Here is a 23,048-nt window from a genome sequence, read left to right as displayed (position 1 = left end):
AACCAGAAGTGCCGGGGAGATAACACCCCCAGTGAGTAATGGGAGTTGGAATTTAAATATGCCAGCTTCCTTGTCCCTTGGTGGGACCACACTCAGGTGTGTTCTGTGTCATCTCCCAGAGTTCCCCAGTTGCATTGTACCCCATAATACTCATCTGCTCATGAATGTGCCCATTTCCACATTTACCCCCTTGTCTGTCTCACTCGCATATTCCCCCACTCTGCTTCTGGAGACCCTCCCCATTGGGAAACTCCCCTTCCAAAGTTGAGGCCAAATCTTACTACCTCTAGAAAACCTGCCCTGACCTCAGAAGAATTAAACCCCTCTCCCCAGTTTTTGCTTCTCTTTATCCATCCATACCTGGGGATACCACTTTGTGTGACACTCATTACGGGCTTCCTTTTTACCGTGAGTCCCTGCAGTGTGCAGTCAGTGCCGAACAAAGGGTTGACCAGGTGGGTGGCGAACTCACGGGAAGGAAGCTGATGGGCACTGAGAGCCTGCTCAGGGCCACTCTTCCGAGTGCTTTACGCACATTATCTCATTTAATCCTTACAAAACCTCTTTCCAGTGGGTAGTTTTCATCTTGGTTTACAGATGAAGAAACTGTCAAACAAATGAAGGCGTTTGCCTAGAGGTCATATAGCTAGGAAGATTCCCCATCAGATTCTGTAGCCTGTACTACTCACATGATACCAGGTTGCCCAGGGCACCCTCAGGAAGTGTCTGAGGACTGAATGAGCATGTCACTGAGGTGCAGGGCTCGGGGAGTGGAGAAGGAGCCTGGGGTGAGCTGTTAGAGAGCGGCAGCTTTCCCCGCCCGGGGCTCTGGGAGATCTGGACGTAAACACAGTAGCTTCACCCTGGAAGCCTGAGAGGTGACTCAGTAGCTCTTGACGGCAGGGAGAGGTGGGATGACACTCTCTTGTTAGGCCACTAGCCAACAGAGAGAGCCCGTGGACCTTAACACTTTCAGTTGTGTGATTGGGTGACATTTGAGGGGCTCATTCTTGGTCTACCAGAAACCGGAATGAGTTTTGGCAGGTAACTATACTCACCTTCAGCCTCTAGCTCTCCTGGGCGGTACCAATGCCTTTTTTTTTTTTTTTTTTTTAAGTCTTTGAAGGAGGTCTTCTTTTAGGTATAGCTATTCTATTTTCCAGAGGGGCAGATGACATAATAGTGGAAGATGCTTATAATTTCATTCTTGCAGAGTTGTCTTCCTCATTTGGAAACAATTACACATTTGAGCCAGTTTAGTGATCTCATGAGCTACAATCCCCAACTTTCTCTCTGGGCTGGGTCTAGATCTTTCTGTGCTATAGGCATTTCCAGTGATGAGTCCCTCTATAATTCCCCTCTCCGAGGCCTGGCTGTCTGATTTTCTCCTATCCTCTTGTGCTGTGTCCTTCTGAGTCCTTGGTCTTCCTTGCGAGGAGGTCGGTAGAGCTGCAGGAGGTGGGCTGCATGCTCCTGAGAGGCAGGAGACCTGTCCTGTTTCATTTTGTCCTCTAATACCAGACCCTGTCCTGGTCTCCTCATTCTCTCTCAATCCCCTGTCTGTACAAGTGAGGTTATAAATGCTTACCATGGCACTGATCTGATGCTCAGCCAATCTCACAACCCCCTCTGACCCCTGCCAAATCTTACTCCCCGCACCCAGGCATGAGGCCATGTCTGTTGGACCCTGACTCTTTCCCTAGCAGGTGGAAGTGGTGATGGGGAGCGATGGAGAGTCTATCATAGATAGGTGGCAGGGGAAACTGAAAGCAGAGGGCATTGTGTCCCACTCTCCACTTAGAACTCGACTTAGACTCCTCACACAGGGCAGTTGCAGAGATGAAATGGCAAAACTGTTTCCCCTTGGAGATGATGTCCCCTCCAAGTCTCTCTCAGCTCTCATGTGGCAGAGTAGGGACTCTAAAATACCCTCATGTTCCTAGTGGATAGCTGTGATGAGATCCAGGGGTGGGGATAGAGCTGCAAAGACTATGGCGTAGACAGCCTAGGCCAGGGGTCAGATGGAGGATGAGACAGACATTCAGTGGTGAGAACTCAAGGGAGCTGTATCAGCAGGAGAAGGACCCCCAGGCCTGGATGGGATTCTGAAGACTAGACCATGGGCCCACTGGACACAGCCTTCAGCAGTGGACACCAGTTGGATACCCAGGAGACCTACAGGATGAGGCAGCTCTCTGAAGAGGCCATTGAGAACTCAGGACTCAGCACTGGGTGAGCTCACAGACGCAGGCCCCTTCTCCCTACTGCCAGAAAGGCATTAGCACACCATTCTCAGCCCAGGCGCCATCTTGACTACCAGAAGGAAGAGGAGGGCGGACAAAGATTGTGCATTTATTCACAAGTCATTGGGTTAACTAGAGACCATTTTAGAGCAAACGAGACAAAGCTACCTTTGTCTCTTTAAATGTCTACCTTTAAATCGTCAGACTTAAGGATCTCTTTCCTATATTTCTGGAGTGGAGCTCTGAAACAAAAGGGAGCCACCCTAGAGATCAAAGGCAGCTCAGGAATTTTGGTGTGTTTTGGTGCTATTGTTTCTACATCTAAATTATATCTATACACTTTAAACTTGCTCTAAAATGAATATATATCGAACACAGAATGATGTGTCAGGGCACTCCACAAGGAATTGTGGGAGATCATCATCATATCCTGAACTCTGATCTTCCTCCAGGTTTTATCTTTTCAGCTATGTAGAGACATCATTCAGGTCCTTGAGGGTAATGGTGACATCTTTTCTCTCTGTGTAGCCTCCATATTGTCTAGCACATAGTAAGTACTCAGTAAACTGTGGTTGTCTAATTGGTTTTGATTTGTGATCCTAGTTTAAAGCCTAGAGATATTCCAAAAAGTGCCCCCCCCCCGCCCCCCCGCAGCTTACATCAGCAATACTAGGCTCATCCAAACCCAGTGAGTTCTGATACAGCGTAAACTACTCCAAACTTCTGCATAGACTTCAGTGAGGTGGCTGTACCTTGGCTAGGATTACCCTTAAAGAATGTGTTTCCCCTCCTCCATATAAGGAAGGGGCTCAACTGATTCCCCATTAAGATTCCTTCACAGTCTGACATTCTGTGAGTTCAATCAGCCAGTAGGAACCATCTCCAGATTCTTCATTCATTGTCCTGGAATACCAGGGATCCTCGAACATAATGTCATTCTGGAAATCCTTGGGTGATATCTGAGCTGCTGATTATTTATGCCAGGTTCTCACATTTGGCTGCACATTGGAATCACCTGGGGGAATTTAAGAACACCTGCCTCGGCCGGGTGTGGTGGCTCATGCCTGTAAACCCAGCACTTTGGGAGGCTGATGCGGGTGAATCATTTGAGGTCAGGAGTTTGAGACCAGCCTGGCCAATATGGTGAAACCCCATCTCTACTAAAAATATAAAAATTTGCTGGGTGTGGTGGTGGGTACCTGTAATCCTAGCTATTCAGGAACCTGAGGCAGGAGAATTGCTTGAACCTGGGAGCAGAGGTTGCAGTGAGCTGAGATTGTGCCACTGCACTCCAGCCTGGGCGACAGAGCAAGACTCCATCTCAAAAAAAAAAAAAAAGAAAAAAGAAAAGAATACCTGCTTCCTACCCCCAGAGATTCTGACATTATTGGTGTGGGGGTACAGCCTGGATATTGGGGTTCTTCAAAGTACCCCAAGCGATTCTAGCAGAACCGAGAACCACTCACCTCTGCAATCCCATTTTAAGGCTGTTCTCCTGTTCAAAGTTCCTAATGTGAAATTGGAAACAATTTACAAGTCATATTTTTTCGAACTACATTTATTACGTGAGGCAATTTCAAAGGCTTTTAAAGTTATAACGAAGTCAGTAATCTCTTGATTTCAAAATGGATAAAAGCTCCAGACGTGGCTCTTGCTGACTGGTAAATCCCCAAGTTGTTATTGCTGTCCTTGCCTTGCTCTTCATTGAAGAATCCCAGTGTCTCTTCATAGTATCTTACTTACTTACTTACTTATTTATTTTTCTGAGACAGAGTCTCACTCTGTTGCCCAGGTTGGAGTGCAGTGGCATGATCTCAGCTCACTGCAACCTCCGCCTCCCGGCTTCAAGCAATTCTCCCACCTCAGCCTCCCAAGTAGCTGGGATTACAGGCTCGTGCCACCATGCCTGGCTAATTTTTAATTTTTAGTAGAGACGGGGTTTTGCCATGTTGGCCAGACTGGTCTCGAACTCTTGACCTCAGGTGGTCCACCTACCTCAGCCTCCCAAAGTGCTGGGATTACAGGCATGAGCCACCATGCCTGGCCTTCTTCATAGTGTCTTTAGTACCAGTACCATGTATATTAAAACAGATTCTTTAGTACTACTACATAGTATTGGCACTAAATACAGATTCCTTAGTACTACTACATAGTACTGGTACTAAAGACAGATTCTTTAGTACTACTTCATACATAGTACTAGTACTAAAGATGAACAACAGCAGCCGCAAGACAACTGGACATTCCTGTAGGTCTTTGCGGTTGACAAAGCACCTTGGCATACATCATCTCACTGTGTCCCCTTGAGGTTAGCAGAAAAGTTTGTGTTATCCTCACTTTGCTGAAGAGAAAACTGAAGCTCAAAGCAATGGAGTGACTTTCTAGGTTATCCAGAAAGAAACAGTACCAAGATCCAGAAAGTGCTTATTTTTGGCTTGGACAGTTTGGGTAATTTCCAAATTCACACAGCTGGAAAGTGGAGGTGGTGAGATTCTAGAACTCGTGTTCTTAACCACTTCCCCAATATTTAGTCCTGAAGCATTAAAAATGGTTTTCTTGTTGTTGCTGTTGTTGTTTTAGAGCCTGGGTCTCACTGTGTTGCCCAGGCTGGAATGCAGTGCCTATTCATAGGCACAACAATCATGGCTCACTGCAACCTCGAACTCCTGGGCTCAAGCCATCCTCCCATCTTGACCTCCCGAGTAGCTGGGATTACAGATGCACACCACTGTGCCTGACTTGAAAATGGTTTTTACACAACTTTGCATGATTTGTTCATCCTGGGATGAATTTATATCCCCAAAGCACTGTATAAAGATAAAAGTGATTGGCCCGGGTGTGGTGGCTCATGCCTGTAATCCCAGCACTTTGGGAGGCCGAGGTGGGTGGATCATGAGGTCAGGAGATCGAGACCATGCTGGCTAACGTGGTGAAACCCCGTCTCTCCTAAAAATACAAAAAAATTAGCTGGGCATGGTGGTGGGCGCCTATAGTCCCAGCTACTCAGGAGGCTGAGGCAGGAGAATGGCATGAACCCGGGAGGCAGAGCTTTTAGTGAGCCAGGATGGCGCCACTGCACTCCAGCCTGGGTGACAGAGTGAGACTCCGTCTCAAAAAAAAAAAAAAAAGATAAAGAGTGATCTAAGGCATAAAGCAACAGTTCTGCTGATTTAACCTATTAGGGATTAAGTTGATATTCCAAGAGAACACGCTGTTGAAATGCACCTTAAATGCACCTTAATAGTGGGTATATCCTTAGTTCAAGAAATACGAAACACATTGATCTTGCCAAGAGGCCTCACATTTATAAGATCACAGGGCTATAAAAAAAAAATCAAGGTAAGTTAGAGATACTTTTGCAATGATGTTTGTGGCAGTTGTGTTAGTCTTTAACATCTGTGTTAGGCGTGACCTATACCCTTTTGTTACTTTTCTTTTAGAAATGAACAGAGCGTAAGGTAAAAGTTACTCTATAGTATTTAGTACAGCATAGAGTTTTTTAATTTAAAGAAGAGATAAAGATATAAAATGGCAGTAATTTTGCTGTAGTGTATAAATTAGAATTGCTTGTAATTATCTGATTAATTGAATGAACAGGAATGGAACGCATAGCTCTGTTGTCTTTCAATTATGTAGACACATTTGCCTTGCTCCTAACTTGAAATATGATTTAATATTACACAGATTTGGATTCACAGTGAAGTCTAACAAATTCTGGGTTTTGGTGTACACAGGCAGAAGGAGATGGGTTTGAATTAGTGAGAAGTTTTCAGTTACAGGATATTTTCAAAGTAGAGTTTTAAAACTTTGAAGTGAGCTGCATAATATGAGTAGCATATAAGCTGTCTTTGAGGCCAGGGACTTTGTTTTATTCCCTGCTATAACCCCGTGCCTGGCACACAGTAGGCCTTCAAAATGGGATTAAAAGAATAAACTTTGGCAAATGACTTCACATTTCTGAGCTTGTGTTTCCTCACTTGTAGACTGAAGGGGTTGGAGTATTTTGGTATCTGGTATTTTCCCCACCCATGACCTATTTTGTAATTCTTTTCTTCCAGTAAACTCCAAGCCCTAAAAGATGCTTTTACACAATTTACTTAAGTAAGATTGTTCTCATTTTGGTGTCGAGTAAAACATATATGACAGTATCCAGTGTTTGCGATCAGCAGTAGAAAACCAGTATTAATATAATCCCAAACGGTGCAAACCTTATACTCTATTTTTATTTTATTTTTGTTTTTTAGAGACAGGGTCTCGCTGTGTCGAGCAGGCTGGAATGCAGTGGTGCAATCGTAGCTCACTGCAGTCTCTAACAGCTGGGCTCAAGTGCACCTCCCACCTCAGCCTCCCAAGTAGCTTGGACTATAGGCAGGTACCACCACACCCAGCTCATTTTAACATTTTTAGTAGCGATGAAGTCTCTTCATGTTGCCCAGGCTGGTCTCAAACTCCTGGGCTCAAGTGATCCACCTGCCTCAGCCTCCCAAAGCGCCGGGATTACAGGCATGAGTCATCGCACCCAGCCTCAGCCTCACACTCTAATTTTTTGTGTGTGCAGCCTATTGTGGATAAATAAGCAATTTTTGAAATGATGAAAGTACGATCTAAATGACTCCCTTTGCAAAATGAACAGTATTGCGCAGGTCATCTTCAAGTCTCCTTTACCTCTGAAGTGGATTTCCATGAACTTCAGTTTCCTGATGTGTAATACGAAGGGATGGAACCCCATGGTCTTTCTAGGAGGTGCCTTCCTGTGATGATCCTAAACTATGGCAACTTGAATTAGATGAACACAGTGTTCTAACAGACATTCTTGCTAACCTAGTGTTCGTGAATAGATAAGAATGTTTTGTAGTCAGAATGGATATCTCATGCATGCAAATCCTGGAAGAAACCATCTTCATGATTTTTTAAAATGCCCTCTACAAATTACTGATAGCACATTGCTTGCATTAAGTGAAAAAAGTAGTTTATTATATAATGGTAAACTTTATCCAAGGACACAGAATCATATAGTCTGAATTAATAATAATTACACCTTATTGTGGAAACTATGATAAAATGCTTGATAAATGTAATATAATTTCATTCAAAGTAATCACTCCCATTTTACAGATAAGGAAATACAAGCAGAGAAATGTTAGAAACTTACTCAAGGCCGAGCCAGGATCTGAACCCATGTCAGTCTCCCTGGAGAACCCAGTCCCTTAATCACATTTAAGGCTTGACTCAGCAGGCATGTTCATTTATTCATTAGAAATAAATGAACACAGGCATTTTATTCATATGTAGGAGATTACCAAGTCAGAGTTACAGATTATTAAAAGTGAGGGATCTCAGATCAGACTTTCAAAGCTCATGACAAGCCAAAGAAAATATGAGGAGAAGACATTATTAGAACAGGAGCTACCAATGTATAAAGGCTGGCTAAGGATTTTCTGAAGGTTAAGGGTTAACATGGCTTCAAAACAGAGACAACTTAAACATACAATTTTTCCAACTAAGTAGAATTTCTATGCAGCAGGACTATGCCTAATTCCAACCTTCTTAATGGTTTTTTACTAGCACGTAATTGTTTACAGAACTAGTTCCTCACATGGGAGTCCCACTCTCAAGGGTCCCGGAAGAACCACGATATGAACATTCGCTAGGAGCAAAGCTGATAGGGTGAGTCACAAAGAAGGGGTTGTTTATATTCAGCCTCAAAGTGGCAAGGACTTCTCCTCCTCGGGTTCATACTGACTGCCTGACTTTTGACCTTGTCAATATCATGACAAAGAACAAGAGAGAAAATGGTGGCTGGGGAGAGTGATTTTAGCATTAATCTTGTCCTACCCTTAGTTTAATGGGTATTAATTACTTTACAGCACGCAAATTAAATCTGACGTGGCAGACACTGGCTGGCACCAAAGCTTTTACTTTTTCTTCCTCAGCACACAACTAGGCTACATTTCCCAACCTCTCGTGTAGTTAGAAGTGGCGGTATAACTGAGTGCTGGCCAATGGACGTGGGTATAAGTGATGTGTGCCACCTCCAGGCCTGGCCATTAAAAATCTCCCACCTTGCCAGGCGCTGTGGCTCACACCTGTAATCTCAGCACTTTGGGAGGCCAAGGAGAGTGGATCACCTGAGGTCAGGGGTTCGAGACCAACATGGCCTGGCCAACATGGTGAAACCCTGTCTCTACTAAAAATACAAAAATTAGCCAGGTGTGGTGGTACAACCCCGTAATCCTGGCTACTCAGGAGACTGAGGCAGGAGAATCGCTTGAACCTGGGAGGTGGAGGTTGCAGTGAACCGAGATCGTGCCACTGCACTCCAGCCTGGGTGACAGAGTGAGACGCTGTCTCAAAAAAAAAAAAAAAAATCTCCCACCTGATTCCTATCACTTTCTCTCTTTCCCTGTTTGCCTTCCAGATGGTACTCTCCAGAGCAAACTTGGAATCTTCATACTGAAGATAGCAGTACCTCTGTCAATGTGGGTCCCTGAATGACATTCTTCTTCCCTGGCCTCCCACCCCTTCACTCTAGGCTGCTGATTAAACTACACCTGGAAAATAAACTTCCATTTTTTAAAGCTCCTGAGATTTCAGGGCATGTTTGTTGTAGCAGCTTGCATTGCCTTAACTCATACATCTGACTGGGACCCTTCTTGCCAGAATTGTTGGTGCATCTCATTTTGCCATTGGAAGGTGGAATGGGGTGGGGTAGGCATCCCTTCTTTGCTGCAATGATGTAAGAACCCAAGTTCATATAATCTAAGAAAACTAGAGGAATTCATTATGGTTGCTACTGAGATGCCTAATGTCCAAACCTCAGAGAGTCATTTGAGGGCAGGAGGCGCCACCAGAGCCACCCACTCCCTTTGTGCCAAGCCAGGCCACCTAGACCTTCACAGTGTGGCATAGGTTAAGACCATAGACTCTGCGGTCAAATGTTAACAAGACATTTAATCATTGTGTTTCAGTTTCCTTACATGTAAAGTAGCACTTCCTGTTCCATAGGTATAGGCAGATTAAATGAGCTAATGCAGCAGTCCCCAACCTTTTTGGCACCAAGGACTCGTTTGGTGGAAGACAATTTTTCCACCAACTGGGGGTTGGCACGGGAGAAGGAGGGATGGTTTCAGGATGAAACTGTTTTACCTCAGATCATCAGACACTAGATTCTTATAAGGAGTGCACAACCTAGATCTCTCACATGTGCAGTTCACAATAGGGTTCACACTCCTATGAGAATCTGATGCTGATCTGCCAGGAAGCAGAGCTCAGGTGGTAATGTTCGCCTGTCACTCACCTCCTGATATGTGGCCCGGTTCCTAACAGGCCATGGACTAGTATCAATCCCTGGCCTGCAGGTTGAGGACCCCCGAGTTAATGCATGTAAAATAAATGCCTGTAATGCATCTGACACATGGTGAGAACTCAGTAAATACTAGTAATTATCACTATAGACCAGTGCTAATGGAACTTTTTTTTACAATAATGGAAGTGCTCTATATCTGTGCTGCCCAAAACAGTGGCCATCAGCCACATGTGACCACAGTATTGAGCACTTGAAACTTGACTGGGGTACTAAATTCTAATTATGTTTAACTTTAATTAATTTAAATTTATTTATTTATTTATTTATTTATTTATTTGTATTTTTTTTGAGACGGAGTCTTGCTCTGTCGCCCAGGCTGGAGTGCAGTGGCCGGATCTCAGCTCACTGCAAGCTCCACCTCCCGGGTTCACGCCATTCTCCTGCCTCAGCCTCCGGAGTAGCTGGGACTACAGGCGCCCGCCACCTCACCCGGCTAGTTTTTTTGTATTTTTAGTAGAGACGGGGTTTCACCATGTTAGCCAGGAACGTCTCGATCTCCTGACCTTGTGATCCGCGCGTCTCGGCCTCCCAAAGTGCTGGGATTACAGGCTTGAGCCACCGCGCCCGGCCAATTAATTTAAATTTAAATAGCCACATGTAGCTAATGGCTACCATGTTGGACAGCACAGTTATAGACCATTTAATTGCTTCAGAAGGTTTCTATCTCAAACTGTGTAAGTCAGGATTCAATCACAGAAGGAGAACCACTACACACACACACACACACACACACACACACACACACACACAAAGGGATTTGCTACAGGGATTTGTCCTAATACAACTGTGGGAGCTGGTTAAGCAGTCTCTATAAAGCTCTCATCTTCACATCTGATGCTGGGACTCGACATCTATGGGACAGGCAGTTGGGAAGGAAGGATAAATGTAAGATAAGGGAGAGCAAGAACAACCTGGAAACCAGAAGCATGCATTATAGCCCACGAGAACAGACTGAGACCCATGTCACTTATTGTTGCTTTTGACCTTGGCAGTATGGATGTCCTGCAGAAGCTAGGCCCTTCATCATAAAGTACACACATGGCCCAGGAGCCAAAGAAGCTGAAGGAAAACCCAGGAGAAGTTTTCCTTCATTTCATCCTGAAACCATCCTGAAACCATCCCTCCTTCTCCCGTGCCAACCCCAGTTGGTGGAAAATTGTCTTCCACCAAACCAGTCCTTGGTGCCAAAAAGGTTGGGGACTGCTGCATTAGCTCATTTAATCTGCCTATACCTATGGAACAGGAAGTGCTACTTTACATGTAGGAAGTTTTCCTTATTAGGACCAGGGGCCTGGCAGCTCCCTGGTCCTAATAAGATAAGGCAACTGATCATTGCCAACCTATCTGAGCTACAAAATGGCTGCTGCCCACATCTGCCCAGATCTCCCACAGGAAACTCTCTTCTGCCCTGCATTAATTAGAAACATGCAGGAAAGGGAATTTTGGGAAACGTAGTTGGTCTAGCGAAGGTGATGCATTATGGAGCCACTACACATACTAGCATGCTGATGAGCTCAATTTTTTATCTGTTAATACTTCTAAATAAAACATGAAGCTAACATCTCCCAAGGCTCTATTTCGTTGTTTCAGTTCTGCAACTGGCCTAGAGAATTCTGAAGATCCTTGCAGCCAGCTAACGTTATCTTTGAGTGGTAAGATTAGGAGTACTTTTAAAGTTTTCCTTATATTTTCTGTGGCTTAGAATTCTTCCCACATAAAACCACATTATGATTATAATCAGAAACAAAATTAGTTACTTTTAGAAGCCAGCCTATGACCCCTTGGGAGACCATGCATCCCACTTAAGGGCAACCCAATAACATCATGATTAATTGTGTCTTCTACATTCTTCCTGGAAATTTCACCTGTTCTTGACTTTGTACAAGAACTTATAAAACGTAAGTTATGGTCATCAGATCTCCTGAAGCCCTCTGCCCCTCTCCTCCCATGTTCTCAAAGTGATTCCAAGGACATTTTAGAAACTGGAAGCAAATAATATAAGGAGAAAAGAAACTGGAGTGGAAGTCTTGCACATAGAAGGGATAAATCATTTTAGATAAGTCACTGGGAAAATGAAGAATAGAGAATGCATCCTTGATATGGTTTGGCTGTATTCCCACCCAAATGTCATCTTGAATTGCAGCTCCCATAGTTCCTACATGTTGTGGGGGGGACCTGGTGGGAGATAATTGAATCACGGGAGCGGTTTCCCCCATACTGTTGTTGTGGTAGCAAATAAGTTTCATGAGATCTGATGTTTTTATAAGGGATTTCCCCGTTTCACTTGGCTNGCAACCCAATAACATCATGATTAATTGTGTCTTCTACATTCTTCCTGGAAATTTCACCTGTTCTTGACTTTGTACAAGAACTTATAAAACGTAAGTTATGGTCATCAGATCTCCTGAAGCCCTCTGCCCCTCTCCTCCCATGTTCTCAAAGTGATTCCAAGGACATTTTAGAAACTGGAAGCAAATAATATAAGGAGAAAAGAAACTGGAGTGGAAGTCTTGCACATAGAAGGGATAAATCATTTTTAGATAAGTCACTGGGAAAATGAAGAATAGAGAATGCATCCTTGATATGGTTTGGCTGTATTCCCACCCAAATGTCATCTTGAATTGCAGCTCCCATAGTTCCTACATGTTGTGGGGGGGACCTGGTGGGAGATAATTGAATCACGGGAGCGGTTTCCCCATACTGTTGTTGTGGTAGCAAATAAGTTTCATGAGATCTGATGTTTTTATAAGGGATTTCCCCGTTTCACTTGGCTCTCTCTTTTGCCCGCTGCCATGTAAGGCGTCCCTTTGCTCTTCCTTCCTCTTCCACCATGATTGTGAGGCCTCCCCAGCCATGTGAAAATGTGAGTCAATTAAACCTCTTTCCTTTATAAATTAACCCAGTCTTGGGTATGTCTTTATCAGAGCATGAAAACAGACTAATACAGTCATTGTATTAACTACTGACGTGAGCAGTATTTACTGTATATTCTTCTCAACACTTTAACAGTAGTACCTATGAAGTATGTCCTATTATAATTATATCTTCATGCCTGTTTTTCACCTGGGAAACTGAAGTGCAGATGGATTAAGTAAGTGGTCAAAGTTACATAGTTAGCAAATGGCAGAGCCAGGATTTGGACCTAGGCTGTCCTGGTCTTTGGAGTCTAGGCTCTTAACATACCTGCCACATTTCCTTTCTTCAGGGGTGCAGGACAGGGTCATGTGGACTGTGGGAGTTCGATAGATTAACTGCTGGCAGGCCGATTCCTGTTTATTCCTCACTCCCACATCCCAGTGACCACCCCTCCAAATCCTCTCACTTTTACCTTAGAAGGATCTGTTGAACCTGTCTTTTCATGCCAGCTTCCCAAGCATGGGTTCAAGTCCTCATCGTGTCTTTCCCAATCTACCCCTGTAGCTTACTCTCTGGCCTTCCCACTTCAGATTTCCCTCATTTATTTCATAGTTATATAAAAAATATTGTTCTGTATCAGGAACAGGGGCAAGGGGGAGGAGAGAATGGGGAGTTATTGTTTAACAGGTATGGGGTTTTGGTTTGGGAAGATGCAGAAGTTCTAAAGAGAGAAAGTGGAGATGGTTGCATAAAAATGTGGACATACTTAATGCAACCAAACTGTACACTTAAAAATGGTTAAGATGAGGCCGGGTACAGTGGCTCATGCCTGTAATCCCAGCACTTTGGGAGGCCGAGGCAGGCGGATCACCTGAGGTCAGGAGTTCGAAACTAGCCTGGCCAGTATGGTGAAACCCTGTCTCTACTAAAAATACAAAAATTAGCCGAGCGTGGTGGTGGGTGCCTGTAATCCCAGCTACTAGGGAGGCTGAGAATTGTTTGAACCTGGGAGGTGAAGGTTGCAGTGAGCCGAGATCGTGCCACTGCACTCCAGTCAGGGCAACAGAGTGAGACTCCATCTCAAAAAAAGTTAAGATGGTAAATTTTATGTGTTGTATATACATATGTATATATATTCATAAAAAAGTATATATGTGTATATATATAGACATAAAAACATATGTATATATGTAACATATCTGTGGTTTATATATATAATATATAATAAATATAAAATAATAATTGTTCTAAAATGTACCTTAAAAGCCTCTACTGCTTCTCCTTCTCCACAAGATAAAGCCCACATTTCTTAGCATACCTTTCATTACTTGATCATCTGGCTCATGTGCCATGCAGGACTCTAGCTTGGCCACCATCTTTCTGTGCTGATGACCTTGTGCTCAGCCACTCCTTTTTGGCCCTTCTCCTGGAAAGACCCCATAGAACTGAGAGCTATCATTCAGCCTTGCTGATTATCATGGAAGTAGAAGGAATGATGGGTTAATAAGGAGATAGACTCACAGACAGCCTCTCAGGTGGCCAGCATAGAGTGAAAGGAGATGGTATAGCTTAGTGAAAGAAGTATGGGCTCTGAAGTCAAACAAATCTGAGTTTGAGTTCAGGCTTACCATTAAACTCTCTATCTGTGAAATGAGGATGATTGTTTCCTATTGTAGGGCTATTGTGAGGATTATTAGCGATCATGTCCCAAATATAGTAGGTATTCAGTATAAGATACATATTGTGAATTCTCTTTAGCTCAGACTCAGTTAACTAAGTTTGGAAAGAAAGACATGGGTGATATTCCAGTTATCTATTTCTGTGTTACAAACCACCCCAAGCTTGGTAGCTTAATGCAGCTGTCATTTAGTTTGCTCACAGATCTATAACTTGGGCAGAGCTCAGCAGGAGGGCTCATTCCTGGTCCACGTGGAGTCAACTGGGGCATCTTGGCTGAGGGCTGGATCCTCTGCTTCCAAGATGGCCCGTGCACATGTCTGGCAAGTTATTGCTGGCTGTTGGCTGGGAGCTCAGTGGAAGCTAACGACTAGGAACCTCAGTTCCCATGTGGCCTCTCTACATGGCCTGGGTTCTAAGGATAAGAGAGAGGGAGAAAGAGAGAGAGTGAGAGCAAGCAGGCAGAAGCTCTCTTGCCTTTTGTCACCTATCCTCTGAAGCCCATAGTGTTACTTGCACCATGTTCTCTTACTCAAAGCCCATCCAGGATCAAGAGAAGGGGATATAGGTTCCACCTCTTGACAGAAGAGTGGCAAAGTTCTGGAAGAACTTGTGAGATGAAAAATATTGCTGTGGCCATTCATGGAAAATGCAATCTGCCACCAGGGGTTTTCAGCTTCTAGTTTAAGGCTTTAGACTTGGAACCCATAGGGAAGTGGTTTCTGAGGTTTAAAGAGTGTCATGGGCACCATGTGCGACGTGGAACCAGGAGGCGGGGGACATGAGTTTTAATCCTATCACCACGCAGCAGTCTCCTCTTACACAAAGCACTCACCTGGGGCCCTGGAGTTGTCATTTGTAACCAGATGGTACCCTCTTCAGCTTTACTCTTCCCCAGTTCTCTGAGACTGTGAGGTCCAAGCACTGTCCATTCCAACTCCGACATGTCATCCATGGCTGAATCAGTGCTTCTCCATCCATCCTCTTTTCACATCAGAATTGTTAGAGGAGCTGTCAAAAATGCAGATGCCAAGGTTGAAATGATCGGGGTGGGATCTGTACATCAGTCATTTAATTAAAAAAAAATTTTTTTTAGAGATGGGTTCTTGCTGTGTTGCCCAGGCTGGTCTCAAACTCCTGGCCTCAAGTGATCCTCCTACCTAAGCCTCCTGAGTAGCTGGGATTTGAGGTGCTAGCTACCATGACTGACTATATCAGTAATTTCCCTGGGGGTGATATTAACGTGCAGCCAGGGTTGAGAATCAGTGAACTCTGCCATTGTGTCCATCTAAGTGTGTACAGGAAGTCAATCAAAGGAACCCAAGTGTAGCCGTTGCTTTTCGTGCCCCTGTCACATCCTTTTGAGCCAACTATGAGACCAGCCACAGAAGAGGTGGACAGTTCTGTGCTTCTGTGCTCGCAGACTTCTCCTGTCTGCCTCTGGGGTTTCCCCTGAGCCCTGGCAGCCTGTTCCGCTGTCACAGGAAGAGCCCAGGAGTGCAGGGGAAGTAATGGCCGAGAAGCAAATGTCAACTGTTGGGGAGGGAGCCTTGGATAAATGCCCCAGCCTCCAGCTCTTCCTGGAGACAATTCTAGAAGGCATTCTCTATGCTTCTCAGAGGTCCCTTTGGACTTGAGCTCCCACTATCCACAACAAACACCCCAAACTTGGCTTCCATCCTTCCCTGTCTCTTTCTCCCTGCCTCCTGGGATCACCTCCCAAAGAATGTACTTGCACTCCAGTCTTGATCTTAGGTCCTGCGACCCAGAGAACCGAAACTAAGATGCCAAGTGATCACTGCTCAATGGTGAACTGGCAAAGAGTGGTGTGAACTAAGGGAAATTGGAAAATTGCTCGCCACATCCAAACCCCTAGTGCACGCACCCCTGCCACCTTTCCAGGCGCTTCTGCACTTAAGACTCCCACAAGGGACTCTTGCTAACCCATACATGACAGATGCTTTGGTGAGAAGGAACGTGTCAGCTGGCTGGCAGCAGAATCACTCGAGACACTAGTGGGGTCAGGTAGGAGAGGGTTTCTTTCTTCACACTGTATCTCTTCTGGAGAAAGCAGAGATAACCCTACAGCAGGGGTGTCCAATCTTTTGGCTTCCCCGGGCCACATTAGAAGAAGAATTGTCTTGGGCCACACATAAAATACACTATCGCTATTGATAGCTGATGAGCTAAAAAAAAAAATCACAAAAAAATTCTCATAATGTTTTAAGAAAGTTTATGAATTTGTGTTGGGCCACATGTGGCCTGTGGACTGAGGGTTGGAGAAGCTTGCCTAGGGCATGCATTCTCTGTGGGGGTGCTATCATCCCAATTGGGGTGGAAAGTTGGTTCTTGGTGGGAAAAAAAAAAGGCTTATATATGACACAAGGCCAGGACTAGGATAAGGCAAGTCAGGAGTCCAGGGAAGAAAATATTAAGGAGACAGCCACTCCCAGGGCTGTGGATGTCCACACATACATAAACATATTAACTCGCTAGATGGCAACGAGCCTACACATAAAGAGATGAAAAGGATCAGGCAGAGGCAGAAAGTGTTGCAGTTTGAAATAGACTGGTCTGGAACAGCCTCTCAGAGAAGGTGACATTTGAGTAAAATGTGTAGAAGACTCTGTAGCAAACCAACGGACCCTGTTGGGGAAAAGTGTTCCAGGCAGGTGAAACAGCAAAGGCAAAGGCCCTGAGGTGGGAATATGCTTGGTGTGTTGGGGAAACGGCAGGGAGGCCGGGGTGGCTGAGTGAAGGGAGGGCAGGAAAAGATAAGGTTGGGGTAGAGAGCTGTCTGTTTCATGGGAATGTTGGGGAGATTTCATTGAGTGAGGAGCACAGGTATAAGGCCAGTGTCATCAGTGTCCAATAAAGGCGAGTCTGCCTTCCGCTTTCCCCACCCTCAAAGCGCTAAGCAGCATTTACATGTCATCACACTGAAAGAGCTCTAGAAGCTACCAGCCTTGGGAAGTTATACCAATCACTTTGGAAGTGAATGGAAATCATGGCTAGCATTCTAAAAGAAAAGCACAGCCAAGACGCTCCATTATCAGCATATCAGCACAGGCCAGGACCAGCAGCCTAGATTGCTAGCCATGTGTAGGGGAATGATCCCCAGTATCCTCTACTGGTCAGAAAGTTAATTTCAAGGCTCTCATTCTTTCTAAAGTGCACATCCCTCCTGGTGGAGCACGATGGACACCCAGTAGGTCAGTGGCCCTTCCTTCTTTTCAGCCCACAGCCCAAGATGAGAAGCGGCCCGGTGTAGTGAAGCTGGAGAGCCTGCCTCACATCCTAGTTCTGCCCTTTTACATGTAATCTTGGGCAAGTTACTTGACTGCTCTTTTCCTCCATTTCCCTGTCTGTAAAATGGGGATAACGTACTTTATAGGGTTGTTATGAGGGCTAAATGAGCTAATATTTATGCAGTGCCCAGTCATATAGTAACGGTGTATAAGTGCTTGTTAATTAAAAATAGACTCCCTTTTGGGACTCTGCTCTTCTCAGGAAAAAATGCATACGAACACACATTTGCATTTTATTTTAGGGCATTTATGGATGCTCCAAAATGCATCTCATGGACCCTTGGGGAAGGGACAGTTCATAAAGCCCCGAGAGAACCAGGATGAGTTCTGGAGGGATCAAGAGCCATGGGGATGGGTGGGTGATACTGTGCGAAGGCAGGAGAAAAGCAAGAATTGGGGGCTGGGGGTTCAAGAACACATTTCACCTTCTTCCTGTTCTGGCCAAAGTCCACCTAGAACTGCTGATTGCTTGCTCTTTGGGAAGTTCCATCAGCTAAGAGCTGAAGTTTTCTTTAATGATGTCATTATTAATCGTTTAATAAATGCATTATGTAAGAGTACTTATTGAGCAGTGTCCCAGCGCAAGTAAACATGTTTTGGATATGCCAAATTAGAAATGTTTTCATTGAGTTTTGGGGGTTATGTAGTAAACTCTGAAAATGCAGTTCCTGGAAGAGTGTCTGTTATCCCAAGCCCTGAAGAGCCAGTGTAATAACAACAAAAATATTGTTCTGTTTGGGATTCCCATATAAGAGTGCCTAGGCGTGGTGGCTTGTTTTTAATTATCTCTCTATGGAACAGTAATTCAATCCAGAGGACTGCCACCAGATTACAAGTTTCAGTCGGGATGAAAATATTCATGCAAGGAGAGCTAGTCGTAATCTTTTTAGATCCACTCCCAAAAGATTAAGCCTTTGTCTTTCCCATCCAACTTGGGGAAGAATGTGGTAGAAGTAAATACTCACAGTATTACCACAATCATAGCTGTACGACAACCATCTCACATTTGAAGTCTTAATCTCTACCACAGTGTCAAACAGCAGGGAGAAAAATGAACACTTCAGAAACACCCAGACATGACCTTGCATAACTGTGGTGCAGGTAGTTTATTTGGGAGGTTATCCCAGGAATCAGGAGTGAAGGAGCAGGCATTAGGAAAAGAGAGAAGGGGGAAGGCGTTAAGAAAAGAGGAAAAGTCAGTAACGGGTATGTTATTTAGGTCACCGCTGTAGGCAATGGGGCTCACAATGGCTGACTTTTAATGTTGTTTTTGATATGTATTTGGGTGGACATTTTAGCATACATTTGTAAGACCTGTTTAAGGCATCCATCTGCTGTGATCCGCAGCTATAACTACTCCTCCAGACTTTGGAATCTGAGTCATAGTCATCCTAGAAGTATTCTTGAGTCTTTCCTCTGTTGACTCTGCATTAGTCATTTTGCCTTGTTACTTTCAGATCCAATCCCCAACCTTCCCTTACTCTGTATCACAGGGACCTGACCCCTTGCAATATCTTTCATGTCTCCTTGCCAACTGGCTTCCAGCTAGGTTCGGCCAGTGGGTGGCAGTGACAGGAGATTGGAGTGCAAGAGGAAAGGGGAAGTCAGGGTATTTCTCCCCCTCTCTCGGTTTGGCTGGCATCTCTAATGGGGACTGTGCCTCTTCCGTGATTCCAGTCTCACTGGACAGACCCCCTCCAACATCCCTTGGCCTGAACTCCTGCCCCATGGCTCTGTTCATCGGTATCTGGTAATATTACCTCCCTCCTTTGCTCTTCCAGCATCTTCCTGCTGTTACTCACCTTTGGATTGCTCCAGTTCTTCATCTTTGCACCATTTCCCTGTGTTATATTCCTGCTCTTGAACTACCTGTCATGGGTTCCCGACTGATCTCTGACTGACGGAGATTTCTTAAGGATTTCATTAGCCATTGCAAAAATATTTTAGGACATAAACCACAAACAAGATACTGGACTAGATTCCTGGAAGGTAATAAATAAAGCATCAAGCAGCTTAGCATCTAGTTGGGTAAACAAGGCACGCAGTGGAAAAGTTAGATGACATCTGTCCAAATGCCAAGTGAATGAAGGGTGTAGTCAATGAATACTTGAAGATATAAAGAGGAGAGAGCCAGCTCCATCAGCTTTTGTAACCAGGGCATGCTTTAGAGGGCCAGGGAGCCGACATAAAGGGGTCATCTCCCAAAACTTACAATTTTGTAAAGCAAGGTGAAAAATTGGAATTTTATTTGAAATTTCCTGATTTTTAAATGTTGGTGAGTAATTCAAATTTTCAGTAACTTGGAGCTAGGCATGGTGCCACACCTCTGTAGTCCCAGCTACTCAGGAGACTAAGGCAGGAGGATCACTTGAGCCCAGGAGTTTGATCCCCCCATTTCTGAAAAAATTTTTTTTAAATAGCCAGGTGTAGTGGTATGTGCCTATGGTCCCAGCTACTCAGGAGGCTGATGTGGGAGGATCCCTTGAGCCCATGAGTGGTAGGGTGCAGTGAGCTATGATTGTGCCACTGCACTCCAGCCTGGGCAACAGAGCAAGACCCTGTCACTAAAAGGATAATAATAACAAAAAACTCCAGCTTAATTCCCACTATGTAGACAAGATGAAACTTGTTTGGAGGCTGAATTGAGACTGTGGGTGTACAATTGGTGGATGGATTACTGTATGGGGGAAGAAATGGGATGCAAAGAATGTTAGGATTCCTTCCAATTAGAAGGTTCTAGGGTTCTAATTTTTCATCCGGGTATGAGGCAATGATGGTCTGGGTATGGAAGAGGGCAGTGAGCATGGGGAGAAGGGACAGACGAGAGCGAGATTAAGGAAGATTAATAATAATACCCTATGGCCAGGCATGGTGGCTCACACCTGTAATCGCAGCACTTTGAGAGGCCAAGGCAGGCAGATCACTTAAGGTCAGGAGTTCGAGACCAGCCTGGCCAACACGGTGAAACCCCATCTCTACTAAAAATATAAAAATTAGCCAGGTGTGGTGGCAGGTGCCTGTAATCCCAGCTACTCTGGAGACTGAGGCAGGAGAATCGCTTGAACCCAGGAGGAGGAGCTTGCAGTGAGCCGAGATCAAGCCACTGCACTCTGGCCTGGGTGACAGAGCGAGACTCTGTCTCAAAATAATAATAATAATAATAATAATAATAATAATAATACCCCACATTTCTGTATTCGTTTATGGTCTACAGAGTTTATCATTGGAACTGGGATAGAGTAGAGCCTCAGAGGTTAGGCTCAGAAGTCAAACTGTCTTCGTTCAAATCTCAGGTCTACAAGCAATGATCTCTGGGGCCTTGAACAAGTTTCTAAACCCCACCCAGCCTCAGTTTCTCAAGCACTAACAAGGAATGATGTTAATGATATCACCTACCTCTTCAGGGTCGAGGAGTCCTTCTCGTGGCATAACTCTGACCCACTCTTCTGCCTTCCTTTTCCACTTTTAAGAACTCATGGACTAGATTGGGCCCACCCAGGTAATCCAGGATAATTGATCCATCTCAGGATCCTCAGTGTTCATCACATTTGCAAAGTTGTTGACTGATTAAATAATAAAGTGTGTTTGAAGTCCTTCATGTGGTAAGCCTGGATCACAGGAAGCGTGGATCAGTTTTTGCTATTCCTGTTATGCCATGTACATAAAGGGGTCATCTCCCAAAACTTACAATTTTGTAAAGCAAGGTGAAAAATTGGAATTTTATTTGAAATTTCCTGATTTTTAAATGTTGGTGAGTAATTCAAATTTGAGAATTAAATTTAAGATTTAATTTTGAGAATCCTTGCAACAGCCCCGTGCTACAATGAGAAGACTGCCTGGGATGCAATGACTGGATATGGAGGTGGGAGTTGGGGATGGGGAGGAGTCAGGAGCAATGGCCAGAGAGTTAGCATCTTGGTTTGTAGACTCGACTCTACTGTTAAAAGTAACTCTTTGTTTCTGGGCTCTTCACTTGACCCCTATAGGATTTTCTCTCTTGAAGGGTGGTTCCTTGCAACTCATTCTCCATAATTTAGGAAACTGGGTTTCTGAGTATGGTGGAAAGACTAATGGCTCCCCAAAGATGTCCACATCTTAAAATCCCTGGAACCTGTAAATACGTTACCTTACATAGCAAAAGGAAATTTGCAGGTGTGATTAAAATGAAAGACCATGAGATTATCGTGGACTACTTGGGTGGGCCTAATAGCTCTTAAAAGTGAAGAGGAGTCAGAGTGATGCCACCTGAGAAAGACCTGGCCCTGTCCCATCATGGCTGACTTTGAAGATGGAGGAATGGGGCATGAGCCAAGAAATGTGGAGGGCTTCTAGACTCTGGGAATTGAAGGATGGCCCTCAATTTATTGCTAGCAAGAAAATGAGGACCTTGGTCCCACAACCACAAGGATCTGAATTCTGCTTATCCTGAATAAGCAGGAAATGGATTCTCCCCTGGAGTTTCCAGAAAAGAATGTGGCCTAGAATCATCGGCAGCATTGATTTTCATCTGGTGAGACTCCTACTGGACGTCTGACCTGCAGAACTCTAAGATGACAATTTTGTGTTTGAAGCCACTAAGTTAATGGTACAGCAGCAACAGCAAACTGGTACTGAAGTTTTCAACTTCAATGTTTGGCTGGTGTTACTGGCAATACTATTGAGTTCAGGAACTGATCAAATGTGGAAATGATGTGGGGTGATGAGGGATGAGTTCTTGGATATACCGAGTTGGAGAAGCAATGACAGCAAGACATTCACATGGCAGTGCTCAAACCACACTTGGCCATGTGGGATTAGAGTTTGGAAGGTAGTGGCAATAACTGAAAAAAAAAGTGCCTGGGAGGGGATGCAGGGAAAGAGACTCCATCGATGGGTCCAGTTTCTTAAGTTTCCAGTTCGTCTGGCTCCATTTGGCTTCCATTCTAAGCCAAACTCCTGTTCATCCTAATTGGAATATATGGACTTTGTTTAAAAAAAAAAATCACTAGGGAGTCATACTGAGTAAATTTTATAGACACAGCACATAATTTTATTTATTGACTTAAATTGAGACTTCCATAAATGAATAATGCTTGAAAATTGGCTCTTTGTAGGTTCCAAAGGAAAATCTGAAAATTTTAAATGTTTTTCCTTTCTTTGTTTATGAATCTTTTTAACAATGGAAATGTTTTGTCTCCTAAGAGTGGCATGGAGCTCAAATATATGACTCACTGGATATGACGACCACCTCTTTAAGTTGTAACAAATGGGAAGTGAGTTAGGAAAGGGCCCAAGAGAAACATAAGCTGATCCTCAGGGAAGTGTAAGTCCTGGGGGGATACCTCTAGGTTGGACCAGGAGTGAGGTGGAGCATCATAATGAGAGACAGAAAAAGTGAATACATGTTAGTCACTGAGTAGCTGCGTTCCTAAAGGAAAAAGAAATGCCAAAAGAAAAAAGCAGAGAAGAATCATTTAAAAATATCTAGCTTTAATTTACTAGATTTTCTCCCTTCATCAAAGTAGAGCGCCGTCTTTCCTGTTGGGAGTTACTGAGAGCCCTGTACGTTTCTTGATGAAAGAGATGGTCCAACCCCTCATCTTCTTTTTTTTTTTTTTT

At 44.3% G+C, this 23,048-nt stretch overlaps 1 protein-coding gene across 1 annotated transcript in view; it reads left to right on the top strand.

The window, feature by feature from the left end:
- Nucleotides 1–23,048, top strand: part of LOC108522030 (adhesion G-protein coupled receptor G2-like) — a 113,613-nt gene that overhangs the window by 25,010 nt on the left and 65,555 nt on the right. Inside the window, 1 exon segment of the mRNA XM_017862129.1 lies at nt 334–455. Coding sequence (XP_017717618.1) covers nt 334–455 — 122 coding nt within the window.

This window comes from Rhinopithecus bieti, unplaced genomic scaffold (assembly GCF_001698545.2).
Source record: "Rhinopithecus bieti isolate Rb0 unplaced genomic scaffold, ASM169854v2 scaffold_63301, whole genome shotgun sequence".
Taxonomy (NCBI): Eukaryota; Metazoa; Chordata; class Mammalia; order Primates; family Cercopithecidae; genus Rhinopithecus; species Rhinopithecus bieti.
This window is presented reverse-complemented; position numbering and strand designations above follow the sequence as displayed.